The 22,534-nt window shown below is 37.7% G+C and overlaps 1 protein-coding gene across 1 annotated transcript in view; it reads right to left on the bottom strand.

The window, feature by feature from the left end:
- mrpl11 (mitochondrial ribosomal protein L11) overlaps nucleotides 1-22,534 on the bottom strand; it is a 72,139-nt gene that overhangs the window by 48,363 nt on the left and 1,242 nt on the right. The window contains exon 2 of the mRNA XM_037675236.1: nucleotides 948-1,126. Within this exon, the coding sequence (XP_037531164.1) occupies nucleotides 948-1,070 (123 nt within the window). The 5' untranslated portion in view covers nucleotides 1,071-1,126. The remainder of the gene's footprint in view (nucleotides 1-947; nucleotides 1,127-22,534) is intronic.

The raw sequence follows: 22,534 nt of genomic DNA, 5'->3' as shown, positions 1-22,534 counted from the left end.
CATTAAGTCACAGAGATGGATTAGCTGTGAGAATTGATCTGGTTTCCAAGTTTGCAGCGGCATTCAGGGCTGATGAGTACTGTCCATTAAAGAGGATAACCAGATCATTTGTATGTACAGAACGAACCACGCGGCTGCTTTCATTCAATACTGAAAAGGCCGATCAACCTTTAATAACATAATAGCCTTTAAAGCAGGAGCAGGTTGCTGCTTTATGGTGCAAAATTTAAATAAAAGTTTTACTGGAAAGATAAAAAAGACTCAGCTGCGTAATTAGAAAGAAACGTCAACGGCTATACAGATATCTTTCTCTTTTTTTTTAACAACAAATATAAAATTAGCCTTTGTCTGAAGACTGCTGACTTATCCTCTCATTTCCAGCTAACATACATTGTTCTGGTTGGAATTGGCATCACTGGGGAAGAAGTTGCAGTGATGCATCCCCGAGCAATAAAAAAAACAGACAATCTCAGTTGTCTCTGTGGAGCAATTGAAGCAGAAAGAAGAACACAAGAATTTAAGACGAAACCATCAAACGCTCTGTCCCATTTCATTTACCAGCTTGTAAAGAGGAAGACTAATGCACATGGACAGCTGCTGTTGATGGAGGCGTTAGTGACTTTAGCTTGGAAACTGAGGAAACGGCTGCAGACAGAGGCAGTGCATGGCACAAAACCCACACTTTAAAGCTGTGCGACTAGAATAAGAAACAAAAACTCGGCTTTAAGAGGAGATGGAAAGGAGATGTGTGAATACAGTGAGGGGGGAAAGGACGTCTGTGATTGGCAAAGTGAGAAGAAGAAAAGAACAGGTTGTCTCACGGCTAATGAAAGCTGTGTGAGAAAGGTCAGCTAATAAAATGAAGCACAGCTCCCACAATTAAGGTAACACTTGCGATTACTCTGAGCAAATAGATGACACACGAAACAAAATTGCAGTTAATTTACCTGTCCCAGGATGGGGCCCAGAGGGGGTCCGGGTGTTGCTTGTCCTGACCTCACTATAGCTCGGATTACACCTGCTGCGTTCAATTTCTTCACAGCCTTTGCTGACTTGGAGATCTTTGACATCCTGGTCTGTCTGGAAAATCTTAAATCTGCCTCTGAATCAACTGAGAATACATCCACTGAAAAAAAAAAAAAAAACAGAGAGGGGAAAGAAACAAACAAATTAGGCTTTCAAGCGTACACAATCGCAACAAATCATTCACACGGCGGTCTCATTAAAACATCATACACTCAAGTCGATTTGAATACCCACAGGCAAAACGCGTGCCTTTCCACTCTGCAGCGAGGCAAGCAATTAAAAAAATCTTTTCCTTCGATTGTCACAGCAAAAAGCTGATTTCCTGCAGCTGTTTGGAATCAGCAGAGTGCGATGCTCGCCTTGTTGAAGAAAACTAGAACGCCGGTGTTTCACCTCCGTTTTAGACGGGCCATTGCCGAGCTGAGTGCTTCGACAGCGGCCAAGGGCAGATATGAGGAGCGGGGCTGGAAATGTCATCTCTATATGTGAAACCAAAGAGAAGTCGGCTTTTTCATCTGGCCTTTAAGTGCATTCGTCAAATTAGGAGTCAATTAGTGGAGTGAGGAGAACGGTATGAACTTGCGGCCTTTTCTCAGGAGACATAAAAGCAGACCTATAATCTGCAGCTAGAATAAAAGTGATCCTGATGCACAGGGCTGGAAAAAAAAGAAAAGAATAAGAATCAATGGCTGAAGCCAAGGGACAAATGCACATTTTAAGGGTTGCGCCTTAAGATTCAGGGGGACCCTGCATTCAATAAAAGTAAGTACTTGAGGCGAGAGAGGAGGTCCGGCAATGATTCATTGAAAGCAACAGAGTGTATCCAATTAGATCAACAGAAGAGACAGAACCATAAAGCTATACGGGACCTGATGGAGGTCTGAAGCAACAAACATGGATAAGCTACACCTAAGAAAAGACTTGATTTTATCTCAACTGGTGATAATCTAGCAGACGATAAAGTGCAACTACCAAGAGGTAATATTTGTAAGGGCATTAAAGTGATTTGGATATCATACAAACAGAGAGAGAGAGAGAGAGAGAGATCCAAACAGAATCAATTCAGCCTGGATTCGAATGGAAATCTTCACAATGCAACTCCCACACACAGTTTCTCTTGGAAGGTCAATTTCACGCTACTCACCTCTTGTGTTTGATTGTTTCATTTGAGAAAAATTATGTCGCTCTTAGTTCGATTTTGAAGTCTATTGGGAATGCAGAGCCTGAATGGACTAAAACTGAAGTTCGACAAACCAATTCTGTTATCGAACAGTTAGAAAAAGTCTGAACAAATCTATATCTGGCAAGCTAAACTAAATAAGAAGCTCAAAGGTGAATATACAGACAAAAATTATTGGCACCTATTGACACAACGCTTCGTTTCTCATAAAAGTGATTCAGTTAAATTGTCTATTAAACTGGTATGTCTCCAAGCTTTTAGTATGTATTTGAGTAAATTAGTTGTAGTTTATTTTACAAATATATGCTAAAATAGCATTTGTTGGTGCCCTTCAAGCGATTATTAATCTGTGCATTACAGTCATGTTTCAAACCAAGTGTCTGGCCTTAATTAATATCACAGACAAATGGGTAAATTAGACATGTTCTTGTTAAAAGTAAAGGCTTCAAGACAGTTTCCAAGCAGATTTAATGTTCCTCTGACCACAGCTGCAAATATCTGCCAACATTAGTTCAACCGTTTTATGCACTAATGCACGTGCATAAAATCAAACACGCCCACAATACATTCATAGCTATTTCCGGTATTTCAGGTCGACGCTCGACTCTAGTCTTTTGGTTCTTTACACCTGCTTTTTATTGACTTTTATACATAATTATAAATTCGTTTTACTTGTAGTTTACGTTGTGAGCGCAAAGTGTCATGAATGTGCAATGTTGGTGGATGTCTGCAGAGCAGCTGAAACGTACAGTAGTAGTACATAAACACTGTTTAGACCAGGGGTCTACAATATTTACAATCAAAAGAGCCATTTCTGCCCCTTCGTTCACTAAGTTAAACGTGTCCAGAGCCGGAAAACCTGCTACAATTGTCATTATCAACTGGAGGCCCATGGCCATTTTAAGTTTGTTAGAGGGGGGGTTTCTGGCCAGTAGGTGTGAAGTTATAAAACTAAAAACATCCATGATTGTTAACATTTCTTGATATTTTTTACATTTTAAGACAAAAGACTGGATTCCATCCATCCATCCATCCATCCTTCCATCCATCCATTTTACCCGTTTCTCCCTTTTCAGGTTGCAGACTGTCATTTTGCCCATTAAAACAAAAAAACAAACAATGAATTGTGCAGGCTTATGCATTTCTATCTTTTTTAATTTGTGGTGTAATGCAGTATTCTACTTTGAAGAAACAATGCATAAAGTTAAAGCGAGTATAAGTTACTATTTGTATTAGTACTAGTATCCGCATATTTGCAAAGGAAATGACAGGAAAATTGTTAAAACTAGTATTTTTTTTGTTGTTGTTGTGGATTATATAACATCCTATACAATTCAGTTTTATAGTTTTGTTCAAAGCTTGAAAGAGCCGCTGCAGAGGGACCAAAGAGACGCACGTTGCAGACTCCTGGTTTAGAGTAAGAGTGGATTCGCACACAACACTGATAAAAGTGAACGCAAAGATTAAATATAATACTCAATATTTGATCATTTGTTGCCATATAAGGAATACATAGTTGGTGATGGTAACGATCACAGTATACACAAACAACGAATTTGATTAAATGTTAAAACTTAAGTAGGCATTAATGTATATACACAACAATGCATTGCAAAATACTGACTTTGAGCACACGCATAACAGTACAATGCTCCATGGGGCTGTGGACAACCTCACAGGATGTGGATAAAAGAGGAAATGCAACCTCCACTGCTGATGGTTTAAAAAAGAAAAAAAGATCCACAGAAACCATCCCAAATCATTTGAGCTGATCTCCAAGGTCAAGATATGCCACTTTCTGATCACTCCATCTGTCACATTTTGAATCATAAAGGGCTTCATAAAAAAAAACCCAAAAGAACTCCACATTTGGCAGAAAAACACACAAAAAGCCAGACAGAAATTTATGAAAATGCACATTGAAGAGCCCCAGAGCTTCTGGAAAAAGTTTCTGAGAGTGAGGAGGCAAAACTGGAGCTTTTTGGCTCCAGTCACAATTGCTGTACCTTTTTGCGACTGCTGTGAAAAAGTACAAAGTGTATTCATATCTGTTAGTGCTTAAAAAAATTAACTAAAAACAAAAGGATCTAGAAATGAAGCGCAACAAGACTTTTGAAAGATGTAGGCAAAACTGTTCAGACCAGCACCTAATGTTAAGTTTTGTTCCAATTTAAGGAAAATAAAATAACAGATCTTAGAGTCAAAAAATGACAGCGCCACGCTTTAATGAACCAGTCTTTTTCAGAGTATGAATAATACAACTGCAGTTGCCTCACAAAATGAAATCACTCATCACAAAGCTAAGCAGTGAGCGCTGAAGAATTGACCTACATAAGGCACCAAAACTGAGCATGCTGTGTTTCGCGCAGCTAAATTTACATTAGAGTCAAAGGCAACGGAAGGTGGAAATGTGGCTTCACACCAAAAGACTCGGGCAGAAGCGTGTTAATGTTCTGTTCTGACTGATCAAATCAAAGCTTCGCTAATGTGGGAGAAGAAGACAGTTTTAAGCTCATCTTTAGGCACTTACTGGCAGCAGTGCCGCCGCTAACAAGGAAGACATGGAAAGAGCAATTTGTTGAAGCCGTGTGTGAAAGCAATTTGATTAAACATGTTCTGATAAACGGCATGCCACCAACTGCACTGCAACTACAAAACCCACGAGATGAGAGCTGTGAAGCAAGAAAAAATTTAATTTAAATTATCAAAAAACGTGCAAATGTTTCAAGATCAATTCATAGCTTAATCTTACTAACGAATGTAATTAAAATAGGATTTAGAATTAAAAACATTGAATCATTTCTGTATTTTTCTAGTTTAAAAAAAAGGTAACAGTCTGGAACTTCTCAAGCTCCACTGCAGCTTTCCTGTTAAAAAATACAAATAAAAAAATAAAAAAACAACCATCACAAGTGGAAACATCATCTCTGACTGAGGTAAATGTCAGTAAAACTGAGCACTGAGGGACGAAACGCAGGAGAAAAATGCCTCCCGTCATGAGAATGTGCAAGTCTGCAGCAACCGTCATCTAAATCTACACTTTCCTTGCAATAATAAAAATAATAAGCTTAATAAAAAAAAAATGATTTGGAAGATTTCTGTTTGTCACAAAGCTGTAACAGCAGGTTCTGTTCTGGACATTAATGCAAATCAAACCAACTGCTTTTCAAGGAGACTTTGAAGAAATTAATGTTTGCTAATAAAATTGTGCGCTTTGTTACCCCCAGTAAATCTCACTGCTGTTTGTTGTTAAAGCCATTACGTTCATTTTATTCTTAATTAGCGAAGGAACTGCAGCAGCCATCAACCAGTCCTCTAAACGTGTAATTTATTGAAAAGTCAAGGTTACAAATATCGAACCTCTATAAAGTGACATTTTTGGAAAAATGAACAAATTGGTCTTTAAGTCTTCGCTTTGGTTTGAAAGTCCCAGACTGTGCTCGATATAAATGGCACTGATATTCTATCAGCCTGAGGGAAATTAAGTCTTCTTCTTCTCCTTTCTGAATCTTTCATATCTTTTCGCTGCGGTCTGATGAAATAAAAGCTGAATAGTAATTAATTTTTTTCTGGGATCAAACTTTTGTACCTGCATCATCTCAGAGGAAGACTCGTTCAGTAACCTTTGTTACACGCTGTCGTCGTTTCTTCTTATCTTTGATCAATTTCCATTCACAAAGTGAGAATTTTTTTTTTCACCACTCACTCTGAACTAAACATTTTAATTTCAAAGGAACATTCTAGGGGAAAAATGCAAATATTACAACTTCACTAAGGAAGTTTTCGAATTAAGCCACTTTTTGAGCCTCTTTTCGTAGCTGAGCTCGACAGCTATTCGCTCCGTCTGCCCTGAACCACCTCTGCAGGCCACCAGGCAGACAGGATCACTAAAATCCACCATGCGCTTGCCAAGGTTTAGTGCTAACATTAGCATTTATTTTAGGATGTGTCAGATTAGGGGCCAAAAAAGTAAGCATACTTAAACCCTCAATTTGACTACTTTATATTTCTCATTCCTCTGGCGTCCTTACATTGTGCACAGACGTACATTTATTATTCCCACGAGATGAATCCTGAAGACTTCAGAGCTTCTGACTTGATGCAGAATCACCTGCAGATCAGAGCTTTGTATTTATTATTACATCCAGGAGCCTGTGTCTGTTTTTCGCTTTATGAATTTGACCTTTACGGTTTGAAATAAAGCATGTAATGTCTTAGGAGAGGACTACTATAAAACTTCAGATATATTTTCTCTGTCACCGACATATTGAATGTCTTTCAGCAGTGAGGGGTGGAATCAGGAGCTTTACAGGTGAAGGACAACAAACCTCCAAAAAATATTGAGATCATACATCATTTTTACAGCCGTTGAACGATCTAAAGAAAGGAACTATGAAGAAAGTGTAAGATAGAAATAAAACAAAGGTTAGAGAAATATGAGCGGTGCAACATCGACGGGTACTCTGGTTTCCTCACACGGACCAAAAACATGAATGTCCTGTGATAAACTGGCGACCTAGCAGGGGTGTACTCTGCCTCTGACTGTTGCAGATATAGGAATCAGCTCCCCTCGCGACCCTGAACAGAAAAGGCAGGTAAAGAAAATGGATAATTGGATGGCGTTTACGGAAATTTGTTCCCTCGGTTAATTATTTTTTTTTTAATAACTGTAAAATTGGATTTGTCATTGAACATTATTCTGTGATGTCACCATGTGTTTGTGTCCACAGGATACTCACACACACACACACACACTCATTGTAATTTGAGTCAACTGCACAAGTGTTCACCTCAGGGATCCACACTTTTACACTCAGCCTAATTAGTGGCAACGTTGCACTGGTTTGAAAACCAGAAACAAAAACTAAACAGAAAACGATGATTTCTATTTAGGTATTATTCATAACCTGTGTCCTCAATATCCTTAAGGGATTAAAAATAAATAAAAATCAGCAACAAACCTTTTCGTCACACAGTATTTACTCCAACATGTGTTCTTCTTGTTAACTTGGGGTCTTCTGTGACTTTGACGACGCGTTATAATATTTATTGTGCATGGCGTCGAAACACACGTGCAGTCATACAATGTCCTGGTTTTGAAGAATGACATGATAGACCCTCGTGGCCTTATCCCATAATTTACATCACACAGACCTCGGGGTTGAACAACCGGGAAACAAACTGACAGGACTGAATATTATAGCCAAATCTTGCAATCTGCAGATCGTCTCTAAGCTCTTGCTTCACATCTGTTTTGGTATCGACTTGTTTCTTCAGCTCAACACACCAGCTGCACACAGAGAAACCCCTTATTGCAAATCTGAACCCAAGGCTTCTTAAACTAGAGAAATAAATTGTTCTGGCCTCTATTTTTATTTCCACACTTGACCCTTGCTGGGCTTTTTAAAACGCAAACAAAATGTGCAAACATCCTAGAAATATCACATTTCTGTTGCAGCTTATGAACAATGCCATACCAGAGGGTTTACAACAAGGAACTCAAACTTTACATTTAAAATGAACAAAAATATGAAAAATTATTTTCTTCAATAATTAGATTTAATTGTGCTACAGACTTTGGACCCAGGATTTAAAATGTCTCACTGTGAAGCATTAAGTCAATTTTGAGATTTCTTCTTTATTCCATTTACTTATTGTTTTGGACAACTCGACATCCCACATGGCAGGCATATTCCTCAATGTTGCTTCTTCCATCAAAATAACAAAAAAAAAAAAAGTTTTAGGATATTGTTCAAACAGGATGAACACGAGTCCTTTAAAACTCCACATCTCAGTCATGTCTGTGACATTCTGAAGAACACACACGATCCAGTCTGCATCTTAAGTTGAACATATGGTTCCCATGGTAACACAATGCGGAGTCTAAAGTTGGTTTTGCTGCACGCACCTCATCAGGTTTAATTATTAGAGTATCGTTATGATAAATCGGCAACAAAACTAAATATTTTTGTGTTCAGGTTGGAAAAAGTCACCTTTAACTTCCAAGATGAAACCCAGGAAGGATTAACTGTTTAATGTAGAACAAGCAAGACAAAATAAATGTACAAAGTAATTTGATTATCTAATTTCACTTCAGCTACATTTAAGATACTGGTTGAATTATTGATTTCATACTGGTTTTTCCACACCCCCTCACACAGTTTCAGTTTGGCTCCAGCATTAACGTGATAACAATATTTCTGCATATGATAACATTTAAATGCACTTTCTGTCTGGTTCTACTTTCATCGTGAGGAAACTAACGAGGGAAAGGATGGATTTTTGTATTTTCTTACAGAGGATTTAATTTGAACGTGTGAACGTGGATAGCTCCAGGGCAGGATGTGTTCAGAGCAAGTTTGATCTTTTAAGTTTAAAAAAGACATTTTCATGAAACTGAAGAGCAGTTAGAGCATGGGAAAGATAATTTATCATTATGAGGCAGATAAATCTGTTTATGTTATTTGATTGGTAATTAAGCCTTTTCAATCTCAGCGGATATTCTTTGATTTCGAAGCCCGTATGTTTGAGCTGCTCTCTTTTCTAATTTTGCGACTTCCTTTCCTCTCGTGTGTTGCAATAACACGATATCTGCAGCTAAGATGATAATTCCCCTGCCCTAATTAGAATGATTTAATTTGACAGATTAAATTCATTCCTGCGAGTTTCTACCTTGGTTTGCTCTGAAACATGAGATCCATTACTTGATATCTCCTGTCCTGAGGGTGCAATTCTGTCATACTCTGATAGGAGCTGAATTATTCTTATTCTCGTCTTGTAACAGTCGCTCAACAGACGAAGACATTTTTTAAAAACTTCATCTTGTGAGGCAAACAAAAAAAAAACTGCCAGAGTTCTTTTCTGAAAATCATTTTTATCGCCCATTTTTCATGGCGTTGGGCATAAATGTATTTTGTGTGCATTGTTGGTTAGCAAAATATCTCAAAATGCCTGTGTTAGTAGCTGAGGTTCATTCATAACACACTAAATGATCATGCAAGATTTCAGTTAAAATTTGTATTTTAACTATTTGAGTCTGTTAGCAAAATATCCCAGAAATAACTGCACTTGAATTAAATTTTAGAAAGTAATCAATGGATGTACCTAGGCCTGTTGCGATAAACAATAAATCAATTAATCGCATGAAAAATGAAAATTTATTTATCGTTTATCGTTTCTTCTTGTCTCTCTCTTTCTACTGAAGACACTGGATGACAAAAGGCTCAACTCTGGTGCTCTTCACTGACTCCTCCTTTTCTCTTTTCTCTTTAAAATCCATTTTAACAATCCAAAATTGCATTTTTGGATTGTTAAAAGCAGCTACGCTGAGAAGCTAAGCTACGAGCTAAGCTAACAGGTCAACCTTGGGGGTAAAAACCTCTGTCTTGTCGAAGCTCCAAAATTCACGGTTGAAACCCATGCCTTCGTGTAAAAAGTTGTTTTTCTCTGCAAAAAGAAGCTAACTTGCTTACTTTTTAAATTTTTTTATTAAAAGCTTTATATGATAATGCTATGCTAAAGAGCTCAAACCACACAGAGCGTCATTTTGAGAACCGAAAAAAAGGAAGGAGAGACAGCCCATGTCACGTCAAGAGGCCTCCCTCCCATTTTCTTAAAGATACACGCTGCTCGCTCCCTCACTATCCATCCTTCGGTCCAAACTGTCTTATACTGACATCTGGCAGTCAAAAAAGGTACGACACACAAAATAAATTAACCACCATTTCTTCTTAAATTTGACAATAATTACTAATTGTTGTCAAATTTCAAGCAATATTATTGTTTATCGCAATAATTTCTGAGACAATTAATCGCCCAGCAAAACTTGTTATCGTGACAGGCCTAGATGTACCTCTACAACTGATTAATATTTGGAGTCAACCAAATTCACAGTGGCAATCACAACCGACTGACCTTAGCAAACACAAAAAGACCTATTACTCTGCTAACTTTACAGATATTGATCTAAAACTTGGTGTGGTGGTAGCTGGGAATCATCTTCAACAAGTTTTCTGAGAGCACACAGATTGCACAAGATCTTAGCGTGAAACTTTGGCCTGCAAGTGGATGAGTAATGTGCATTTCTTCAAGGAATACCAATTTCAATAAACAACATTTGGTCTCATCTTCAATCTTTTCTCCAAAGATATAAAAGTTTAAAAGCCCAGCTAGAGGTTGTTTTCACTTTTGCAAGCTGTTCGGCTAGAAGATTAATCCAAGCTAGTGTGCGGCTCTAAAAATGGTCTCCCTTAAGCATACTTAAGATGGAAACTTTGCTTTTGCACATTAGAATTACAAACAGCAACTTCATGTTTTTGCTCATCTCTGCAGAAAAGCTGGAACATCATTAGGAGCTTTGTTTGTTAAATAACCTGTGTCCTTCGTTTAATAACAAACTCTAAACCTCCATTATAAAAGCACAATAAACAGCACAGCAGTGACCTTCACTGGCAGCAAGGAACTCTGGGTAGTAGCCTCTGTTTGCAAGGCACCATGTTATGAGTTAGGAGCTGCAGATTATCTGTAATCAATGAGCCTTTTGCAGTGACCAAACAGCGCCAACGTTCTGCACTGCGATCATTCACTGAGCCGCTCAAGGCGCCCTCAATAAGATCAACACATGAACTTATAGAGAGCCGGTCACGTGACAGCGTCATTCAACATTAGTATTCAGCCCATCAAACTTCGGCCCTGGAGCTATTGATTGCTGAATGCCAAATGCTAAAGGCCAGTCAAATAAAATGAAGAAACTCATGAGGAGTCTGAAATGATCTCTCAAGACCAGAAGGAGGGGACTCGAACAACCTGGTGTAACCCCCATTTTAACCTGCAGGTCTCATGGCTCCCAGCTCTGGACTCCGCTGAGCAGCTCAGGATTAAACATCTCATTACTTCCTCTATTTTAGGCATAAATTCATTTTACACCAAAGAGTCTGATGTTACATCAAATCTCATTAGCTTTAAGCTGCTTTACATCAAATCTTCAGTGTACAATCAGGGGGAATGAGCACTTTAAATTCTCGTTTTACACTAAGGTGATGCTCTTACTGTGCAGACAAGCATTTAATAACTGCTTCAAAACTGCAGGGTGAATGCTGTCAGTGTTGGGTTTTATAAACCGTAACGTGAAAAGCCCTATTTCACAGTGTAGTGGACTAAGCCTACGTCGAAACCCAGTCTAAGGTCAAAACTCTTGACCTTAAGAACCTTGTGGGACAGGAACTGTCATTTCATGTATTTGAATACATAGATACAGGTTCACCCATCCTGAGACTTTCTTTCTTGAAGATTCAAGTGAAAAGAACACTCTCTTTTTATTATCATTACTATCTTACAAATGTTGATAATCAAAGTGTCTTAGTTCAAACCATTTTAGATGTTGCAGTGAACTAATCAATTTTATTAACTGAGTAATGATTTTTATTCTCATGTTAAAAGCTGTGCAGAGTTTATGCATTTTTCTGATTTCTGCTTTTGAATGAGCAAGTGTGTGCGTTTACAAGGTTACAGTCAAACGAAAAACAAGTTGTTATGTTAAAACTGTCATGTTTTAGAATCCTCTCAGACGTAAATAGAGATGTTTTGCACCTGTGTCTTAGGCACGCCAAAACAGAACCCTCTCGGTCTGTGAGAACATTTCTGAGCTGTCTCATAACAATTCTCGCTGTCTCTAACCCCTTACGTCACAAAAACACACCCCTTCTGGTCGTTTCTGACCAATGAAAAATCCCAAAAAGTGAACCGGGAAAGAGCCTTTAAAATGTCAGTACTTCCTGGTTTACACAGACTCACGGAGTTACAGAGTTGGAGAGTTGTCAGACTTCAAGAGTTCTGTGGGAGTTCTGTAAACTACACGAGAGCTAAAGTTCTGATGGAGTGCTGTTGGAGTTCCTGACATGACAACGAAGCTCTTCCGAGTTCCATGGGATTATAACATTTTCCACTGAGGTGAATGTGTGTCGAACAGAGCCTCGCCACTACTTCTGACGGGCAACAGCCATTCTAAGGAGACGCTGGACCGGTAGCGTTAACGGAACACCATATCTGCTGATTATCATCAGAGAGGTAATGGGTCAAGTTTCCTACCAAGCGTACCGAGGCGAGCTGGGCTTCTGATGGAGAGTGTCGGTTCTGGAAAACACTTAATTTCCCTCACACACCATCCTTTACTCCCTCTAAACTTCTTTCCATCTTTAAGCTTTCCTATGAAGTAGAAATTCTTCCAGATATTTAGAAATGTCTGTGTAAAATGCTCACCCACATTCATGTGGGCAAAAGATCATAGTTGTACAGTTTTATAAATGTCTGTGGTGCAGCAACGGTAAAATCATGGCCGTATGATTTTTCCTGATTGATTGCTTATGTTGTTATTTTCATAATTTGCCAAATTAATGTAAATGTTTGATGTTAAATTTGATTCTGTAAATAAATGACCGCATTCATTTTGATGGGTCAAATTTAAATGACGTCTCACGTTTGCATTTCCTTAAATTCAATGCACGCTTTATTCAGTCCAGAAAAATGAGGAATCCGCGTTAAATGATGAATACATCCCAGCATCTGTTCATCTACAACAGGAAGTCAGTCTGCTATGAGCCCATATTTATAAAAATCTAACAGGGCAGGCAGAGCAATAATCATTTTGCACATATATCTTGTCTGATAGCAAAATATCTCAAGCACCACTAGATGGATTTTAATGAAATTCACATAAGGTAATCATTAGATGTATGTCTACAACTGATTAACTTCCGGAGTCAACATGATTCAAGATGGCTGCCACAGCCAACTGACCTTAAAAAAAGATAAAAATGGCTATAATTAGGAAACAGAGTAAAAAAAAAAAAAAAAAAAAAAAAACCTCCTAAATGATGTCAACAAAACAGATTTTTCAACTTCAGTTTGTAGTTTCACACCAATCCTCGTTTCTGTCTGAGATTAGAAACACCAGCTGAAGTCTTTTGACCCAGAACCTAAAGGTCAGAGACGGGTTCGATGAAAAGTCGCTGTGGCAGTCTTCCCGTCTTTGAGCCGTGGGAGCATTTTCTGCCCAAAACTCCGTATGTGGTGCCATTTAGTGAAGTCCTAAAGCTGCTCAGTGAGAGACACACCAGGCTGTGGTCGCACTGGTCAACTTCAAGAATGTCCACAGCTGTGAGACTCTGGTTAAAAAAGCAATTATTTTTAACCTTATCTGGCAAAACCTATATACCCGTGTTTTTATTGTTATATTTAAATCTATTATTGCACAAATTTAAAGCTTGCTCAAGTTTTCTCTTTTTAAGCAATGTGAGAGAGATATTAAGCTAAACTACTGAATTGTAAGATTGTAAGACTTGTCAGGTTCTCAAACATCAACATGACGTGTTATTCAAGCAGAATGTTTTGTTCGAGCAACACTTGGAGAGTTGAACATGAAGCCAGTTTGGTGTTTCAGCTTGAAATCAGCTTAAATATTTATCAATATAAATTATTTATCTAATAAAAAAAATATCTTCAGCTCTGGTCGACACGATCAGGAGCAAGAATATTATTGTGTGAAAGGGAAAAAGCTTTAAACATTTGTGACTTTGTAAACATAAAGTATGAGTATGAACTCATAATAAAGTTTCACTCAGCCCCCTGTGAATAGTAAACAGCCATCAGTGTGCTAATGATCCATTGTTAGGCTGATGGTCCTTCTTGAGCATGTGAGCAGCTGGTTTTGGTTGTCAGCAGCAAACTGGTTGAACCACTCTGAGAAGGTGCTATTTAAGAGAATGAGCTGAATACAGCACCTCAGACTGAGGAAGTCTCTCGGATGAGAGACGAAACGTTTCTACATTTTTTTTTTTTGCTTTGTTTTTTTTTTTTTTTTTTAATGTCCAGAGGACCAGATTGAACTTTTTTGGATTTTTCTACCTGGATTATTGAGCATGCATCAGGATAAATTAATAAAACATTTTTGTTAGTTTATAAAATAGTGCAGTGGTTTATGAGATGCTTTAGTAACAGAGAAACACATGCACACAAACAGCCAAAAAACATCATCAATCACCAGCCTTCACCTTTCTTTGGTGAGTGATAAAACATTATGAAGTAGAACACAATTTTTAATAGATTAATAAAAAAGACAAGACGGATTAGACAAGTCAGACTAAAAGCAAGTCAAAAGACAGATTTTCAGCTTTGATAAAAACGATCAACCGTTTGATTCGTTGGGTGTTCCACAATTATCTGCTCACAATTATTACCTCGTCTGCTCACACAGACTCATGTTCGTGCTGCTGTTCAGCGCAATGTTTTTATGCTACTAGTGCTTAGTGTATATTTAGTTGATGTTTTTACTAGTTCATATCTTAGATCTTATTACTGTTTTTCTTTTACATTTTATTGTTGGATGTAACTGGGACCCTGTGTACATAATTTTGTTCCACCACATGTACCACCTGGGGTGCGAATGACAAATAAAGAACCTTGAATCCTTGAATTACAGGCCACCACCAAAAGGTGTCCATCACTGCTGTTTTTGACCCTGGATCTAGAAATACTGTATCTACAATACCTCATCAAACAGCAACAGATCTTTTTTCAAAAGAAGAAAATTTAAGATTCCCGTGGGCTGATTGATGACTTATGCATGATAATAAACAGGAAGTGTTTGGCTGGTTGTGCACAAAACAACACTTCATATTCAACATGAAAGGACGCACACTTAAAATCCATTTAAGTATATGAAAATATACTAAGGCAGAATAAAAACAAAAGAGAACTTCAGCAGCAGTGAAACTGACTGTCCTGTTAGTTTTAACAAAGGTGTGACGTCAGAGACTCGTACTGGTATTACAGGGAAAACCTAAAAACTCAGCTCTGGCTAAATATTTTTAGGCGTGACAACTGGAGGAGGAGATGCAAGTGTTGGAGCCAACAGTTCAAGAAATAATTGGAGAGACTGCAGTGACAGGTGTCCAAGTCAGATGCTGGAGTTGAGCGATGCTGCAGGCACATCACTTCCTAAAGCTCCTGACACAAACAGTGATTCTCTGCCAGGCACATCAGGGACTCCAGCCTCCATCAGGGAGGCTCTCACGAGAGCACCAGCTGCACAAGTCACTTTCTACAAGCTCGTGCTGGAGATCTGCTCTGCAAAAGCTTCAAATTGATTCATACACATGGTTCCTGGACTAAAGAGACTAAAAGGATATTGACTTTTTCCACCAATAAAAACTCCAACATATACAATATACCTTTTTTTTTCATTCAACTTTTATTTATACAAGTTAGTCTCATTGATCCTCGAGGACTCATTTACAAGAGAGACATGACCTTAATCGTATGTTACGTGACAGTGCATTCATTAAAAACAACAAGGTTTTCTTACTAAAAAAGCAAAATACCTAGAAATACCAAATCTTAAGGGATATAAACAATAATATAGGATATGGGAGGCATGAAAAAAAACAAAACACAAGGACTATGGGGTTAAAGAGCAGCTTTTATCCCACAGCAGTTAATAGCGCAACGTCATGAAGCTTTTAATATTAGTTCAGAATTTTTAATATTTGATACTATAGAGCCCAACCGATATATCGGTGGGACCGATAATTTAGACCAATATAGACGTTAGGGGACCTATGGTGATAATTTTTCCATTATGCACCAATATAAGCACTTCTAATTTTCACCCCTAAATTGCTGGAACCAGCTGTAATTGTACAATGTATCCAGTAGAGGGCGCATTAAAACTACTTTAAAGTCATTGCTGTTCACTTAAGTTTCACTTTCATGTTCAACACAGACAAGCAGGGAGCAATACTGTGTAGCATATTTTGCTGAACAGAGCATAAGTTTATTTGAACTGATCTGTAAAACAAATCAACAAAAATAAATTCTCTTCAATCCTCCAACCCGCTTGTTATTAGCTACGAGCTTCTCAAGCTAATGTTTAGATAACCTAGCATAGGCTGTTGCCTTGTAAAACTTTATCAAGAACAATAAATCTAAAGTAGCAGTAAATATATATCAGACAGTGTTTCCCCTACCATTATGCAAGCAAGGCGCCACGCGCTGTCAACAGAACCGAGCACCCTGCCTACTGAACCAAATGGTGGAGGATAAAAATGTGAGCGCATGCTAGGAAGACTGTTTTTATGACCAGTGCACCACTTGTAAACCTGGGACTGTGTATAGTGTGGATCTGAGTTGCTTAGCTTCATGGTTGCTAACAGCCATGCTAAATAAACAAGGCACTGCTCCACTCGCTGTTTACTTAAAGCTCAAAAATATTCAGCCATTATATCAGTTTTCAGAAGTCGTCTTTCCCTCCCAATATCGGTATCTGTGGTAGCCAAAGTTTCCATATCAGTCGAGCTCTCTTTGATACTACCAATATACATACATGTCTAATGCATGACTCGTATGTTAGTGTAATCATAAATTGGTCTTATGATTGTTTTACTGTCATTTAAATTGTAATATTTATAAATATTTATTGGGGCTGTGGTAGCTTGGTGGTCAGCGATGCAGTCTTGAGGTTGTAGGTTCGAGTCCAGGTTGCGTCAGGCGTAAAACAAATTAGTCAAATCTTTCATGTGAGTTTGCTCGCTGTGGTGACCCTTGAAGAAAGGAGAAACCAAAAGAAAGCAATTCTAAGTCAAATATTGACTTAGTGGATATTTGTACCAAACAGCTGCCTCAAAATTTTATGTTGTATAAAATAACTATAAATATATTTCTGATAAAAATTTAAAGGATTCTTGGAAGGAACGCATATCTTCATTTTTCAGTGCATTGGTGGGAAAGGGTTTCAGAAAATGATTTTTTTTTTTTTGTAGTAAAAGCTGCAGGCTCCTGAAGCCAAAACATAAAATTGTCCATCGGACAATAACTTTAATGTGCAGCGTTCATAGTCTGTTTGTGTCCACTCTCCTCTACATTATCTCTGATTGTTAGAAATTGGTCTGCTGATGAAGCACAAGACCATCACTGCAGCACAGGGTCAACTCAGGTCCGTGTGCCAGAGTAGAGACGGCTTCCAACCAAAACAAGCTGCATCTATTCTTCCTGCTTCGATGTGATCAAACCCCAGAAAGGCTGTTTTCTTTACAAGCTCCTCTGAATTATATTTGCCTCCCCCAGAATCCTTGAACAGAAAGGCGTGTTTCAAAAAATACTACCTGCAGATGGAAATCTTAAAAGAACAACAACAAATGGCTATAACAAAACTTTATCAACAGAGGAGTTGCATGAAATATTCAGATAGATACTTCAGACTTCATATCTGTTTGATATATTTTGCAGACGGGTGCATTGCTTTGTTATGATGTTGCTACATACAAGTGTCAGTATTTTCTGATATCAGAGCAGAAAATGCATCAATGAAAAATCAAATGTGAGTTAAATTAGAAGCTGCAGCTTGGAACAAGATGTTTGTTTGACACAAATGTGTAAACACGAGCTAAATTTATTCGTATTCCCTCGCTTGACCTGTCAGTGCTCAGAACGCATGTTGAGGATCTGTCTCAGCCACTACTGCAACACATTTTAGGTCAATACAAGTCGAACTGACTGAGTATTAGCCATTTTTGTGTTTTTAAGGTTAGTTGGTTGTGGTAGCCATCTTGAATGATCAAAAGGTCAAAAGGTTAATCAGCTGTAGATGTACCTCTAATGATTATGTTCTTAAAATTGTCCAGTTGTCTATAAAACATTTTGCTCACAGATGCACACACACAAAAACAGTATCGCCCGCCTTCCCCTTCTGGGCTCTAAAAATGCTACATTTAAAGAGTTTACTGTGGGTAAGTTTCAGTTCAAAAAGCTTGCACAATAATTAGAAAATCTGTTGTCACGTCCTGCTTCAGTCATTATGAAATCATAAGTCAGTCCTTGTGAGTTTTAAAATGTATTTTCAAGATGACTTTGTATTTAAAAGGGCAGGAAAAAAATGTAAGCAAAGATGAACAAAAAAGTGCATCGAATGTTTGAGTCAAATAAAGATTTTACTTTAATTTTTTACTGTAGAGTCTTAAAAATGTTAACCTTCTCTGTGTTTTATGTTTGTAGCTGCGCAGGGAGAGACACGTGTCCTTGTCCCCAATGTCTCATCCGAGTGTGAATCAGTGTTGAATAAAAAGTGATGTTCAGAGGTGGCACCTGAGCAAAAATATTAGTGGGACAGACATTAATTTACCAAATCACTAACCACATAAATTTTACAAATAGCGTCACATTTTCTGTGGTTAAAATTTTTTTTAAATGAATATATGTTGCTTAATATTTAATTTATTTTTGTTGTTGTGTTTTATTTTTTGTTGTATTTTTTCTTCCTCCCACTGGTCGAGGTCGTGTCTTGTAGACAACAGTCCGGTCTAATAAATCAGAGAAGCCGACGCCTCCCACCTGAAGCAGGGATAAGTTGACCACTTCAGTGCATGACTAAATTAACACAACGGACATGGGAGGGGTGCTGGATTGCTAAACACTCGTGCTCAAAAATAGTGTGGTTGGTGTAAAAGTTTGACTTTTACATAAACATTTACAAGTAAAAAAAATGTTGGAATAAAGTAGTCCCTCGCTACTTCGAAGTTCGAATTTTGCGGACTTGTTCTTTCGTGGTTTTTCAAAGTACAGTACAGTAAATGGTAAATGGATTGTACTTATATAGCGCCTTTTTATCTTATCAAGACACTCACGTTCTTTACGCTACAATCTGTGCCCTCATTTACCCATTCATACTGCACTCTACTATTTCTACACAAAGATAATTGAAGAAATCATTCTAAAGAGACTAATCAGAGCTTTAGATCACACTCATACACCGAGGGGACACACATCAGAGGCTATGAGGGGTTCAATGTCTTGCCCAGGCTAGGGACATGAACATGTGACTGTTGGTGGATTCGAACCCCCAACTCTTGGAGAACAACTGCTCTAACCACTCAGCCACAGCCACCCCAAGATTAAGATGTAAGATTGTTTTGTGGTTTTGGCGTGTACAAACAAACAAAAAAAAGCAACACCATTTTGTAGATTTCTCTCAATAAGCCTATACTGTATCACCAGTACAAAGAACTACATTACCCAGAAGGCAAAGTTGTTTTCTGCTTAAGGGAAAGTTTTGATCTGATCTGAAATGTTAGGTCCTTATAGTATTCATAGTGACTTTGGCGCTCAGTGAGCCTATCAGAACCAGACCAGAACTGGACCAAGGCTGGATAGGTCTGCCAAACCGGAACTGAGCCGGACCAGAACCGAGTTGCTGTGCTCTGCAGAGCTGGTGAGTAAAAAGGCATTAATACTCACTCAACTTAAAATTTTAAGTGGTGTGAATAAACGTCATCAAGTTATCTTGGTTAATAAACTCTTGATAAATAAACTTTTGCTTTAGTTTAGTTGATTTAAATTTAATAGTTGACTGTTTTGGTATGTTGTTTCAACTCAGAAATCAATGTCATTTCTACTTCGCGGATTTTCACTTATGCGGGGGGGTCTGGTCTGGAACGTAACCCCCGCGATAAACAAAGGACTACTGTAGATCATCGCCAGTTTAAATAAATGTTCCAGGGATCAAATCCACAGACTTTACAAAACCAAAGCATTAACAATTGACCTATCACAGCCACACATGCACTCACCACAGAACTGCTTAAATATGAAACCAGTAACCATGTTAATGAAAATGTCCCAGTTTTTGTCTGTCCTCAGTTTTCTGTTCTGGTCCCTTCTGTCTGTTCCAAATGGATTTAAACAGAATGTCTCCACTGGTGGGCACAGCATGTTTCACTGCAGCTCTGTGCTCACGTCAGGTCTAGTAGTGGTCGTATCAATGCGCTAAAATCAGCTGAATGTGCCCACAGGGCAGAAAATTGGAGATATATTGGAGATGGCGGTTCGGATCACTGGTGACACGTTCCAATCCACTTGACAACGCGGGTCTGTGAATGGTACCGCCATAACAGTAATAGGTAAAAAACCGAGAACGAATCACCAAAATTCATATTAAATTCCATTTAAACTTGTCAAAATAATTTAAAAAGTACACAGAACAAAACACAGCAAGCTCAGTAACTGAGTTGTGTACATTATTTATTAGGAACTACTTTGTAGGGCAAATTAATATTTTTAGGTTGGGCAGGCGATACTGGCGATGTAAGCTTTCATGTAAAACATTATGGTCTGTTGCAGGGTGGGAAAAAACAAAAAGTTTCATTAATGCAGTTTTAAATGTCATTAATCTTCTGTCTAAAGCTTCACACATTATTACTTTCACCAAAGCACTCCGGCATTTTTTCTCATTCTCTCTAAATGCGTCAAAGCGCGCACACAAATATTCTCAACAGTTGTTTTTGGTACTTATAACAGCGGAAGTTAATAAAATCCCATTAAAATCAACATTTGCCTTGTTGTTTTATCGGCTCTGGCTCTGCTTCATTTGATGAACGGTGTTATTTAATGCACAAAATGTGAAGCTATAATATTTTTCTGTTTTGTGTAGTTATGCAGAAAAAGGTACTTTTTTTTAAAGAACTGAATGTTTAACACTGAAACAACCAGCAGTGTATGATTTTATCAAAGGATATATATATATATTTTTTTTACCTTTTCATCTCAGGAGCTGTGAGCAGCTCAGGAGAGATAATTATTTTCCGTCACAGTATATATATATATATTTTTTTTTTAAATGGTCTTTCATGAGACGAAGCAAATTATTGACTGAAAAGCAAAATTAAATAATTTAACAGATTCCATTTTTTCTTGTTATATGCTCGTGTTGTCACTCTCTGGTTTATATTTATTAATTATTGAATTACAGAGATTTATTTAAGTTTTGATTATCTCGTGCACCAAAAAGGGAAAGACGGACAATAATGTTTTTCCTGCTTCTGTGTGTTTATCTTTAACCAAAATATCTCATGAATCAGTGAATAATGGATTTTAATTTGTTTTTAAGTTATCACTGAATATGCATCTACAACAGAGTCCCTTTTAGATCCAGTCCAACTCCAAATGGTCACCACAGCCATTTTATGTCTTTAATTCATAGACACCTTCAAATTACTCCAGTGTTAATAAAAGGTGCAGTCATTTTAAGAAACTAAGGTTTTAACGTGCATGTAGGATGTTCCCTAACAACCACTTTAAACAAAAGTTCTCATTTATAACATCCAGCTACTGAATGGAACGTAAAAAAAAGAAGAATAGTTTTTTTAACAATAAATCGTTTGTTCATACAAAAATCTGTGTCTATATGAAAGTTTATCGTCTTGCCAACAATGCAGACTACATTTATTTTAATATAAATGTTAGCATCAAGTATGGACCAAGTGTTTTTATTTTACCAGGCTGTAGATGAGAACTTGGTCAGATTCCACTGGATGACTAAGAACCATGTTTGTTTAGTGGGTAAACAAAGCTATGAAAAACCAGCTCTCCCAGTCGATTTATGAGCAGTTTGTTCTCAGAAAAGCTCAGAGGATATTGATCCTCCATCACACATCCTCCACACAGAATACAAGCTTTTGCCCTCTGGTAGAGGTTTCCCCACTGTGGATTAAATCATTTGCAAAAGGTTTCCTTTAATTCCTACTATTGACAAACTTTTAAACAAGTCATTGAGAGGCGTATAGGGCTGTATGTATTTTTAAGGGTACCAATGCATAGGTGTTGAAGCTTCCTTATTACTTATTATTCTGTTCAAAATGTTTGTCCTGTACCTATAGCCAAGCAGCTTAAAAAAAATAAAAATTTAACACCAAAACACGGGGCTTGATCAGGGTTAGTGCGCCATGAGCTTCAGTAGATACGTGACACATTGTAAACAAACAAACGATGATGATCAAGACTAGAAAACCAAAAAAAAGCTCTCTTTGAAACTCTATAGCACAGACAGGCTTCACAGTAGAAACATCATTCAAAGTTTAAACTGATCACTAAATGTCAGACTTTAAATGTCTTAATTGGCATGCAGCACGTGGCATCTTTTACCGATTTTATACAACTAAAGTTCTGATTTTTGAAGCTTTTACCAATAATTTTTCACCGAGAGTTGATGACATCACACAGAAACTTTAAAATAATTAATATTTTCTCATTTTTTTGCAAACAAACTTCTTCCTTCCACAACTGCTTTTGTTACATACAATTTATACATGAAATCAAATATATTTTTGTCTTTTTTCACGGGTCTCTCACTGCTGTGGGACTTGTGGTTCTCCCTTAAATCACCCCTGAATGCAGAGAGTGCACACTAAAGCTTCCACAGACTTCAGTGATAGGTGCATCTAAAAAAATTAAAATATCGTGAAAACATCGTAAAGAAAATCATAAAGAATATTGTGATGCTTCCAA

The sequence above is a fragment of the Nematolebias whitei genome, chromosome 4 (assembly GCF_014905685.2).
Source record: "Nematolebias whitei isolate Nwh7 chromosome 4, NemWhi1, whole genome shotgun sequence".
Classification (NCBI taxonomy): domain Eukaryota; kingdom Metazoa; phylum Chordata; class Actinopteri; order Cyprinodontiformes; family Rivulidae; genus Nematolebias; species Nematolebias whitei.
The sequence above is the reverse complement of the archived record's forward strand: the minus strand, read 5'-3'. Positions and strand labels throughout refer to the sequence as shown.